The sequence below is a fragment of the Episyrphus balteatus genome, chromosome 3 (genome assembly GCF_945859705.1).
Source record: "Episyrphus balteatus chromosome 3, idEpiBalt1.1, whole genome shotgun sequence".
In the NCBI taxonomy this organism is placed as follows: domain Eukaryota; kingdom Metazoa; phylum Arthropoda; class Insecta; order Diptera; family Syrphidae; genus Episyrphus; species Episyrphus balteatus.
In genome coordinates, this window is record NC_079136.1 from 78471187 (window position 1) to 78484240 (window position 13054).

Below are 13054 nucleotides of genomic sequence, written 5' to 3' on the forward strand. Positions count from 1 at the left end.
CTCACTCAAATACAATGAATTTACATACAACGATAGAAAATATTATAAGGAAGAGAATGTATGTTTATTTTTCGGTCTACGACAATCTGGAGCAAAGATATTAGCTTAGAAGTAAAATATCCCAAAAAATGCATTTTTGTGAATAACTCCGCTAAAAAGAATGATCAGGTGGTGAGAAATTGGGTTTAAGCCTTTTAAATATACCCCCATCGATCCATGAAATAAAAACTGACAGTGCCTCTCTGCGCAAGGTGAGGCCCTTTTTTCCGACGCTTTGACTGGAGTATAAGGGCGAGAAATGAGTTTTTTTGATTTATATATTTTATACGAGTAAATTATATTATTAATGTATGTATCTTTGGACATTAATTTTAAACAAATGTGTTGATAGATACCTATAAAGATAGAAAGAAAGAACTTTTTTTGACCGAAATTAGAATTCTGCAAAAATAGATTTTAATTTTTGTATTTCGTAAACCAATCAAGGTTATTTTAGTGAGACTTTGTGGAACAGAACAAGAACAACACATTTGCTTTAAAATTGGAATATAAACAATAATTTAACGTTTTCAATTTTTTTTTCATATAAAGTAGGTAAAAATAAGTTACAAAATAATTAGTTTGCTTTGATTTACAGATATGAGTTCACAGAGAACAGGTTTATGCATTTAAGTAAACAAAACACAAATTTATTTTTTTCAAATTTTCGAAAAAAAAAAATCAAAACCTTGCCGAATTAAATCCATTTTAAAAAATTTGCTCCAAGTCCATCGAGTGAGTCATCAAGAGAAAGGTCTCTTTAAGCTCTATTTATAGCTGAAAATCAAAAGTTTCTTGGAGGTCTTTTTGCTGAATTACTTACAATCGAAATATTTTTTGTTTTCTTAATTTCGGAAGCAGATATTTTCGGATCAAAGTCTCGAAATAAGATTTGGTTAACAAATGCATTTAGGTAGACAAAATTAAATTTTATTTATTTTATTTTCGGATTTTCGAGAAAAAATTAAGACTAACCCCTTGCCTAAAAAAAGTACATTTTCATTTCTTGGAGGTCTGGTTGCAGAATATTTACTATCGAAATATTTTTTTTTTGTTTTTTTTTTTTTTCTTACATTCGGAGCAGATATTTTCGGATCAAAGTCTCGAAATAAGATTTATTTTACAGATATGAGTTCATAGTAAACAGGCCTATGCATTTAGATAGAAAAAATGAAATTTTGTTTTTTTTTCGGGTTTTCGAGAAAAAATCAAGGTTAACCCCTTGCCTAAAAAAAGTACATTTTCAAAAATGATCTACAAATTCATCAAGTGAGTCATCAAAAGAAAAGTCTCTTTTAGTTCTATTCAAAACTTAAAGCCAAAAGTATCTTGGCAGTCTGGTTCTTGAGATAAATTTCTCAAAACAAAATAGGGCCCATTTAAGATTTATTTTGAAATTTACCTAAAAATTACTTAATTGGTTAACTCAAAGCGAATAAATCAATTGTAAAGCTTACATGTAATAGTGTATAAGAACTTATCACTGCTTTGAACAACGATTTATTGTGCATATACATGTAAGCTCTAAAATTCATTGATTCGCTTTGATGTTAATCAATTAAGTAATTTTTAGGCAAATTTCAAAATAAATCTTTTGTTTTGATTAGTTTATTTCCAACCAAACATTTTTTATTCTTTCTTTTTCTTACATTTAGAAGCCGATATCTTTAAACCAAACTCTCGAAATTGGTTTTGAATTAAAGATATGAGTTCATTATCAACATGTCTATTTTTAGATTTTCGAAAAAAATCTCTTCCCAAAAAAAAAAAATTTAAATTCCTCCAAATTCATTGAGTGACACATCAAACGAAAGGTCTCTTTAAGCCTTAAAACTGAACTACATAGAAACACAAAGTGAAAAAAAGTGAAAAAAAGTACTAATTTTTCTAATTTCTATTTTTTCAAATAATTTAGTGTTTAATTGAAAAAGTACAAATTATTTATATTTGCTGGTTACAAAATAAATGAAAATAAAAATACACAATGTGCCAGAAAGATACATTTTATGAATTTTAAAATTTAAATGAAATAGAGACAAAATGATTTTTAGTTAAATTATGTTTATACTTTATGGAATAAATTCGGGCTTTTAGTTAAGCTTAAACAAAATTATAATTTTAACAAATACTAGGCTTTAAAATACATTTCGAGCTTTTAGTTTGGCGAAAAAAGAAGAAAAGTATTATTATTCAATGGAAATTGGAGGCAGTTCAGATTAAGATACGCTTTAAAAAAAATCTCTAAATCATTTCTATTCCAATTCTTTGTATCCGTAAATTTCATTAATATAACAAAAACAGCATCAAACGCTTGCTGTTGAAAAAATTTGAACAGTTAAATTTGATAGCTGCTTAAGCTACGGTTAAATTGTCTTTGATGTGAACTAAAAGATTGAAACTGTGAAAAATTGTACATTTTAATCTTCGAAGTTTTTAACTACTTCTATGATAGAGCCATTGAGATTCCGAGAGCAATCATTTTTTGCTCTACGTTTCTGGGTTTTAAAAATCATAATTTTAGACTTAGAAGTATTAATCTTTAAGTCCCACAGATGACCAATTTTACTTCAACTTGTTAATTTTTTGGACTTGTTCCTGCAGTTAGAAACCACAGTACAGCAGTCATATTAAAGAGAAGTTGCTTATTAACTTTTATAAATTTGGTTGATAACCCAGTACCTGCGAGCCTCTATTAATAATGTCGAAGACTGCTTTTTAGTCCATGAAAAATGCTTAAAAAGATTTGTTTTTTCTCAAAAATTATTTTTTTTTTAGAATGGGTTTGTGTATGTCTTAATGTATGGTTTAACCCTTTGTTCTCCAGTGGTTACAGCATGAAACCACCTTTTCAATAATTTTTTCCTTGTCATTCATTGGGTTTAATGAAAAACCGCCACATTTACTGTTATCTATACAGTTCTTTACAATAGCAAAAATTAATAGTTTTGTAAAACAAGCTTGCATTATCGGATATGTGAAGATCATTGAAAGTCTTTAGTCATTCGTGCAAGGTGCTTGAAGTTTGAAATAATAAATTTGAAACTTTCCGATATTGAAATAAAATGTTAGGTAAGTTTTGCCGTAAATAGATTTATGTGTGGGTATTTATAGTGAGTGTACATAGTTTCGTTCATAAAATTTGGCCATTTTATGGATAACGTGTAATTTTTGTTTTCTGCAGCACAAAAAAAGAACCAAATCGTTCAAAATGGTCCAGTTCAGTATTTAAAGTGGCATTATGTTTGTCAAAAGAAAAAAAATTGTTTTGCCAAGTTTCATAAAAAATAAATATTGTATATAATAATAGTTTTTCCATAAATTTTGTTTCATTTAACAAGTTTTATTTTTATAATTTTCAGAATAAAAAATCACTTAAAGCCTAGTGGTTAATATGTGAAACCACCAACAAAAAACATGGAATATAAAGCCGTATATTTTTTTTTATATTCATACAGCTTAAGTTAATGCCAATTATCATTATTTCATTATTTTTTATTTTAAAATAAGAAATTATAATGATTCGGGCAACAAAGGGTTAAGTCTAGCAACACATGTGAGCGCGGACATTTGGTCTTTAGCCTGAAAACCAGCTTCAAAGCAGCTTATTGTATTGTTACTTTCAACAAAATTCACAAATCTTAAACAAATCATTAGAATATTCATTCCTCAGAGAACTAAGAATGGAAATTCCTCTGCAGTTTTCAGAAATCTTAGGACTACTTTTTTGTTTAAGATTTCAAAATTGGGAGGAGAGCGAAAATAAACTAACATTTCTTTGAACAATAAATATATAAAATATATTCTAATAACAATTAATTGAATGGATTTTTGTAGAACTCGGCAAGGATACCGTCTAAGCCTTGTTATCATTCATTTTCTTGAGTTCAACAAGCAGTTCAAAAATTGAGTATGGAGCATCCAATTCTTTAATATGTGTATGAAAGTTAATGCATAGCTTACTTACATCTGGAATAAGTCCGGAAATAAAAGCTTTTAAAAATAAAATGCAATTACGTAGATACTAATAGCATTTATAACTGCCAAATTGCTCACGTTTTTCCAAAAAAATCTAGGAGTTGTTTTTTATTAACTACATAAGGTTTTCAAAAAACAGTATATTTAGGAGGTTTTTACCCTAAGCATTACCTTACAACCCTCATTTTTGTAGATAATTAAGTAGTGTTATTTCATTTGCAGCTAATTGCTCAAACTTCTTCATCAAAAACTAAAGTTTTTTTTTCAAAAACATGTTCAAAAATTAATAGGTATTTAATATTTTTCACCAAACACACCATCATCATCGCCTGCAGGTTAGTTTTATTCATTTGATGATGATTAAAAATTATAAGCTTATATGCCACAAAACAAATAGTCCAGTAATTTTAGGTTTTATCTGCGGAAAAATTCCTACTGGGCTGAATTTTGGTATACAGCTTAATGACGGCTTTGTTATGAAGATGTGAAAAATCGACATTGATATCGTGTCCGCGTTAAGAGTTATAGGGGTCAAAAGGTCACAAAAACTGGTTTTTCACGATTTTCAGCAAAACGGTAAGTCTTATCAAAAAATTTTCAATGCAAGAATTGTAGACCAGATTATTATATATAAAAAGTGTCATGACACTTTTTTTCCTAAGACCCACCGTTTCTTAGGTATAACGATTCAAAAAGTTGAAGTTTAGTTGTAATCGTCATAATCCTATTCCTGAAAAAAAAACTCCTAACTGAAAAGTTCCTGAAATTTCATTATTTTTTTAGCTTGAATTTCGTTCCTCAACTGTTAAGAATATGGGGAAACAAAAAAAAAATGGAAATTTTCGCCATTTTTCCGATTGGGGCCCTTCTCCCGAAACCATTTCCCTGGGAATTTTTGTTTAGAATATGTCTGAAAATATACAGGGTGTGCAATAGAGAATGGACAACCCTAAAACGGCTTATAGCTACACTTATGATTGTTCTAAAAACAGATAGAAAAAAGTTCTATCGCAACCAGTTCATAAAATATGGACTTTTTTTCGTTCAGTGTATTTTAAATTTTATCATCTTATGTTTTCGTTCACTACAACCACGAATGAATGAATTTTATTTATTTCTTTTTTTTATAATTTTCTACAATAATTGGATGAGTACATAAAAGCTTTAAAAATTTCATAGCTATTGCACATTTTCGTAAAAAAAATTTTGAAATCTGTTTTTTGATGCAAAATGTAAAAAAAATATTTTATGAAAAATTTTAAACACTTGTGGTATAAAATAAATCTATAGAAACCTAGGTGGCCATCTTTCTTAAAAATATTCTCCTTATACCAGAATATTTTTAAGAAAGTTGGCCACCTAGGTTTCCATAGATTTATTTTATACCACAGGTGTTTAAAATTTTTCATAAAATACTTTTTTTACATTTTGCATCAAAAAACAGATTTCAAAATTTTTTTTACGAAAATGTGCAATAGCTATGAAATTTTTAAAGCTTTTATGTACTCATCCAATTATTGTAGAAAATTATAAAAAAAAGAAATAAATAAAATTCATTCATTCGTGGTTGTAGTGAACGAAAACATAAGATGATAAAATTTAAAATACACTGAACGAAAAAAAGTCCATATTTTATGAACTGGTTGCGATAGAACTTTTTTCTATCTGTTTTTAGAACAATCATAAGTGTAGCTATAAGCCGTTTTAGGGTTGTCCATTCTCTATTGCACACCCTGTATATTTTCAGACATATTCTAAACAAAAATTCCCAGGGAAATGGTTTCGGGAGAAGGGCCCCAATCGGAAAAATGGCGAAAATTTCCATTTTTTTTGGTTTCCCCATATTCTTAACAGTTGAGGAACGAAATTCAAGCTAAAAAAATAATGAAATTTCAGGAACTTTTCAGTTAGGAGTTTTTTTTTCAGGAATAGGATTATGACGATTACAACTAAACTTCAACTTTTTGAATCGTTATACCTAAGAAACGGTGGGTCTTAGGAAAAAAAGTGTCATGACACTTTTTATATATAATAATCTGGTCTACAATTCTTGCATTGAAAATTTTTTGATAAGACTTACCGTTTTGCTGAAAATCATGAAAAACCAGTTTTTGTGACCTTTTGACCCCTATAACTCTTAACGCGGACACGATATCAATGTCGATTTTTTACATCTTCATAACAAAGCCGTCATTAAGCTGTATACCAAAATTCAGCCCAGTAGGAATTTTTCCGCAGATTGGGCTTAAAAATGACTAAAATGACTGGGCTAAAACCACAAATTGCTTTTTTATTTGTTCACCAAAAAGTTAAATCTCGTACCATGGTGATGGCAAAAAAGTAAAAAAAAAAAACTAGTTATTTGAATAGAGTACATAAAACGAAAAACAAAGTTTTTAATTCATTTTTATTCAATAAATCCAACTCTAACTTCAATATTGATTTTTTTTTCTCATTTTTACTTTTTCCCCCCACCAAACCACTCAAAAAAAAAAACATTTTTATATAGCTCTGATGTCTGTTGTCCACATTCTACTCTGGATAGTAATTTGGCTTGGACTAACAGCCAAACGTCGTTGGAGCTTCAAACTGCCACCCATTGAGCACTATGGTATAACAAAAGGTGCTACTCAACCTCTTTTAATATCGACCCGCAATAGCAATGTTAGTGCTGGTGGAATGGAACAAAAAAGTGCAATTAGTACCACATCGAGCACGGACGGAGTTGAGGACATCTATTGGCCCAAATTGACACCAAGTTCTCCGAAATTAAAAGTAACATTCAATGAAGTAACGAGTACGTGTGACGATGGTGACGAACAAGATGGCAAGCGGTAAAAAATCGTTTTTCCCTCCCCAAAAATGAATACAAAATTTGTTTTGTTTTTTTTTTTCTTAATTTATTTTTTCTGCACGAAATTGTTGTTTTTTTTATCATTTTGTTGCACATTTAGCAGCTTAATTTTTTTCATTTTTTTTATATAATTAATTGATTGATCTTGATTGTGTGTGAAGAAACTATTTGGTTCCGCTTGTCGCCTGTTTTTATTTTATTTTTATTTTTAAATTGTTATATTATTTTTGAATTTGAAATGTATTTTAAATGTTTTATTTGAAATAATGTAAAAAAGTTTCATAAAAGTATATAAATTTAAAATAATAATTTTTCTTTTTTTTTTAAATTTTATGTATAATTTAAAAAAATATATAGCCATTCGCCCCGTGGAGCCACGATATGTATTGCCGGTGTTGCGGGGGAAATTGATGACGGAGACTATGCCACACTAAGAGGTGCTTCAACAGTGGCCGGTGGCAGTATTAAAATACTCCACTTGAGTGAATATGATGAACTTCCACCCCCTCCGCCACTGTTGATGCCACCGCCCCCGCCACCACATGGTGAGTACTTGGACGATAATACCTCGGAGGAAGGAAAACTTTTGGCTTGTGTTCGTGATGATAGTGTTACGTATGCATCGACTAGAGATTTGGAGCCACCCCATCATCCCCATTCAAATTCACATTTGCCGCCGCCACCACTTTCAAATGCCACATCACCCATAGGAATTGCCCCACAAGCTCAACCTGAAAATATGCAACTAGCTTCGTCACCAGAGCATTTGATTAGTCCTTTGGCTCCGGTTACAGTCACTCTGCACACAAATGAAGCACATGTAAGTTTTTCAGTTTCAAATATTGTTTTAATATTGCACCATCAGATAGGTGGTTACACATTCCATTTATACATATTTAATATGCGGGTTCTAGATTGGAAGTTTTGGGTTTCAAGTTTAAAATATCATCGTTGTGCTACAATGTTGTTTAATTTTCCATAGTTAAGGTTTTAAGTTAGCCACTAGAATGTTTAAAACTTGCGCTCGATTAATATTCACATTTTCTCTTGTCTATATTTTTTAAATTTCATATTCTTATTTGAAAAAATTTTGTTTTTCTGTTTATTTATTTACGTTGACGAAAAGAAGAATACAATTTTTTCAATTATGGAGTGCAAGTTAGTGTTTATTTAATTTCACTGTGGCGTATACGTACTCTTTTTTTTCTATTACCAACTCTTTTTTAAACAAATGCAAAAGTAGGAGAGGAGAAGACGGTTTATCAAGCTAAACTATTTAGGTTCAATACAATCTGCCCATAAGATACTTAAATTACTGAAGAATAACGCTGCGCTGATTGGAATCAGACCTGACACGAACACTCCTTTAATGAAAAGATGTACTCTACGATGTGTCACTTTTGTATGGCCGAAAAAAAGTACTCTAATTTTGCAATATAGTAGTGGTCAAAAGTTGTTTTAGGGTCTATGGTTTAATAATAAGTAAAAAAGTATGATAAGATCGTTCGTCTTTGGCTCGCACAAATCGGTGGAAGTTGTTAAGAAAAAAACGATTTTTTATGAAAAAATGATTTTTTTTCCTTCCCTTATTATTTCGCAGCTTCTTTACTTAGTATTCAGTTTCAACAAATATAAGCTTAAAATTTTTTTCTTAGAATTATCTTTCACGAGAAAGCCTAAAAATATTTAATATATTTTTTTTTGTATCCGAACGGCGCAGTTAAAAAAAAAAACAACGTATATTTCAAAAATCTTTTAAAAATCCAAATTTCTTCGATTTCTTCATATATTTTGAGCGAGCCAAAGATATTAATAAAAATTAAAATTGTAAACGCAGAATGCAATTTAAATAAGCAATGTAACTTTTAAAAGATATTACACTTGAAAATTTCATAGTTTAGCATTTTGACACACCCAAATGTACACTGATATGAGGTCCGTTTGGGATCGTGTTTTTATCAGGGTTGTAAAAAATCATTTATATTAATGCATTTTTGTTTTCCATTACAAATTTAAAAAAAAAATTGCAAATAGTAGTAAATTTGCATTAAAAAACAGTATTGCAATGGAATACGTACTTGAATTAAAAAAAAATATTTATTGCAAATAAAAAAATGTAAAAATTTCACACTGTGTTGTGTATTGCTCCGAAATAAAATTTAAGTTTCAAATCCAAGTTTTAGTTTTTCTCAAAAGAACACCCTTTTAACTACAATAATTAAATAAATTCTTTGGGTTACAAACTCTCCCATTTCCAAAATGTTCACACATTTTTTCAACAAAAAAAAAAAAATTGGCATGCGAAACTTTCGTTTATATCAGTTAAGCCATTTATGAGAAAGGGAGATAGTAAGAAAATTATTTGAAGACAATTGATGAGCATAGGCAAATTATGTCATTTTAAACCAATGTATTGAAAAGCTTGGTATGTTGATGTGAGTCGCAAGTTTTTTTTAGTCTTTACTTGTGCTCCAGTTGGAAACCCCAAATGCAAATATTTTTTTTGCAAACATGCATGGTTACAAGGTTACCCCAGGATAGCCCTACATTTTTTTCCTTAGCCTATCATATTTTCAAAAGACGCAAAAAATATTTTTTCATTTCAGAAACCAAATTAATTATGGTTTCTTCTTCCTGTAAAAAATCGTTTGTTTAAAACCGAGTTTTTGTTTTGTTTGTTTGTTACTCCAGATAGCCCAACTTTTAGTTTTCCTAATTCCACCCTTATTTCCAAATTTTTCATCATTTTCTTTTTTCATCACAAAAATGATAACAATAACTTTTTTGTTCAGTGTAAAAATCGTTGATTTTTCACTATGGCTCGTTTGCCCAACGTTAGCATTTTCTCGTAATGCCAACTTTAATCATAAGCACTAAGCGGTTTTAATTTATTTCACCTTTATAAACTACAAAGTGGTAAAAAACTAGAAAAAACAATATTTTTTTAAGTTAAATGTGCAATTCCTGAACCTTAATTTCTTTTTAAAAGTTACACATGTTTAACAATTAACAAAATATACATATCGCACTAGTATAACAAGACTGTTAAAACTCAAAATTTTTTTTGCTTGAGGTTACATCATATTTTACACAATAACATTATATTTATATATCTATAATATTTTAAATAATTGCTGAATAGTTATTTGCATTATTTTTATAAAGGAACTTGATAAAAAATAATTTATTTATAATTTGGAATAGTTTGTAAATAAACAGTTTTTCGCTAATTCATAGAGATTTGAGTTACGACCAGTCTTGTAATACTAGTGCGATATATTTTCTTGAAAAGCCTCACCAAATCACCACAATACCATTTGTTTTAAATGATGTTTTATATTTTTTCACAACATTTTGTACTTATTTTTACAGATCGCTTCCAGCTCTACTCCACGATGTCTCAGACGAGCCGATTCTGGTGTCCCCAATGAAGCACTTACACCACGTAGCGATACAACTTCAACAACCGAAAGCACAACATCTCCACCAGAACGTGCACCATCCGAATCTTCGAGTGGTGTACATTCTGGCGAAGAACGCGAAGAAGTTGTTATCCGTCCACGTGCTATATGCAAACCACCACCAAAACCACCTCAACCACCAATTGCCGAAGAGCCATACGGTCGCTCAACCAATATGAGAATGTCCAGCTTCAACAACGACACAAATGGCAATGGCAGCAATAATAGCCTCAATAGCAACAGCAAATCCAACAGCGCTACTCTGCCGCTCCAAAGAACAATGCCGGAGCAAAAAATCGATTATTCCCATTGCAGTACAATGCCACTGCCATTGGGGTGTCACAGTCAAGCGTCGTTACAATACAAACCCCAAGGCTACTCACCCCAATCGGTGACGTCTTCAATTGGAGTGGTGGCGGCCAAGCAACACGTATCGCACACTACATTACCGAATGGTGTACGTTACTCGAATCCACATTTCCTGCGACGCATCCCGCACATTACAAAAGCCGAATCTCCATACGGACATTTGGGTCTGGGGGCCGGCCATCATACATTTTCGAAACTACTACAAGACCCAATGCAAATTCACAGTCTGGTTAACACATCCATTCCAGAAGACAGAGATTCGGCCAACTATTCGATGTCCTCCGATCAAGATTGTCTCTATGCGACGACGACGCACCATCATCATCCACACCAACACCAGCATCATCAGCATCAGCACCAGCACCAACATGCAAACTGAGGGTTACTATTCGTATAGGAATCACTATAGTAATTAGTTAATTATAATTTTAAAACCACCCCCATCCCACTGAAATCACACACATACCAACATAAATAAAACACATGTATACTATACCTCTGCAAATATGAACTCACACATTAACATCCAAGAGTTTAGTTATTATTTTTTATTGTTTTATATGCCCCCTTGATAGTATTAAGTTTATATTTTTGAGATCCTTTTAGATGTAATAGTTTAATTTTTATTGACCCCCAGTATTGCCCCAAAAATGTGATTATACAAGTTACCGATTAGCACAAATCTTAGAAACATACGGAAGAATTTATTTATACTTACAGTCCAGTTCAATAATACTAAAAAATGAGGAATTAAGGTAAGCTGAAACAAATCATATCATACTTAAGTAGATTAATTAATTTTTTTCTTTCTTTTTTAATATTAATAATTTTTTTTTACCAAAAACAGTCTGAATTTAGCTTAGTTTTTTTTCACAATAAAAGTTTTAAAAAAAGCTAATTTCAAGTGTTTTTCGAAGTAAATAAAAAAACTATATAGTAATTGAATGATACAATGAATACCTAAACAAAACTTGGGTAATAGACAGTGAGTTTTTTGTTACATAAAAACACTAGTTTTAACACTTTCACAAATCTGAATACCGTCTTGTTCAGAACTTCCTTCGATCTTTGATCTGCTTAAATGCCTTTTCAGCCCTGAAAAAACAGCGATTGGCAAGGGTTATTCTTTGTTTTATGTCTACATCTGCATCTGCACTATTGAAATTATTATAAGCGACTTTAAAATAGATTAAACTAATGGTAGGTATTTATCGATTTGAAGTATTTGGGTTTTTTCTCTATAAGATCAGAAGTTAAAATTTGTGTCAAATGAAAGATAATATTGATACTGAAAATGAAAAAAAGGGATGGGAACTTCTATGTGGCAACCCTATTTTAAACGAAAAGTTGTGACATAGCTACATTATACTGTCATATATTTATATTTAATCAAATGGGTAATTCCATGAAAAAGTTGACACGAATTTTGAACAAATTATGCAGTCTTTTTTACTTTTTTTATTAGCAAATTACTATTTACAAACGGCAACTCTTTATGCAAGTTGCAAGAAAAGATTCTTTAGTTGTATTCCCTCATGGATAGACATAAGATTCAGGGAGTTTAATAATCTTTAAGCATTTTTATAGCATGAGCTTGCCAACAACAGAAGAATTTCACATGAAAATGACGGAAAAACAAGCAAACTGAAAATATGATGAGTCTAATAGTGACGATGACAATATCCTCTTGAGTGCTAAAATAAGTTAACATTTAAGCAAGCTTCGTTACACACTATTCGGTTAAAAAAAAAAACTTGAGTGAAAATGCATCTTTTCTTTACTTTTGGGACCACAAATCGCAGGTAACATGAGTTACCAAAATAATGTAACGTGAGTTACCTAAATATTTTAAAATTTTTCCTCGAAATATTGAAAAAATGTTTGGTTTTGTCACTCATATTAAAAGCTTGTAATTTTGTATGTATGGAATCTTCATTGAAAACAAATTGAGATTCTTAATTTCACATAAAAACTTCATACTGTCGGACTCTTAAAATTCGCGTCCGATTTTTGTAACGTGAGTTACCATCAAACTTTTATTTTTCCCAAGCAAATGTTAAAAATAAAGAAAATTTTTTTAGTTAATTATGAAAGTAATAGTTATGCTCCATTCATGGATAGTAATTTCGTATCAATTTACATTAAAATTGAAAAAAAAAAATTATTTATGTGTTGGAAATTTTTGTGAATGTAACGTGAGTTACCATGGAATTGCCCAAATACAAAAATTTGCAAATATAGAAATTTGCAAATGAAAAAAAAAACAACCAAACTTTTCACTCTTAAAAATCTATGCTGCCACTTCTAAAATACGAGAAAGTATTCCGCAACCCTATATTCAAATACTTAAAAACAC

The 13054-nt window shown here is 30.3% G+C and overlaps 1 protein-coding gene across 3 annotated transcripts in view; it reads left to right on the forward strand.

Moving 5' to 3' along the window:
- LOC129916918 (protein tincar) overlaps window positions 1-11841 on the forward strand; it is a 114434-nt gene extending 102593 nt beyond the window's left edge. For 2 of the 3 annotated variants that reach the window (XM_055997130.1, XM_055997127.1), the window contains exons 7-9: window positions 6524-6848; window positions 7226-7688; window positions 10241-11841. In XM_055997130.1, the coding sequence (XP_055853105.1) occupies window positions 6524-6848; window positions 7226-7688; window positions 10241-11077 (1625 nt within the window). In that variant the 3' untranslated portion in view covers window positions 11078-11841. The remainder of the gene's footprint in view (window positions 1-6523; window positions 6849-7225; window positions 7689-10240) is intronic. The other variant, XM_055997129.1, reaches the window with a different exon arrangement.
- The last annotated feature ends 1213 nt before the right edge of the window (window positions 11842-13054 follow it).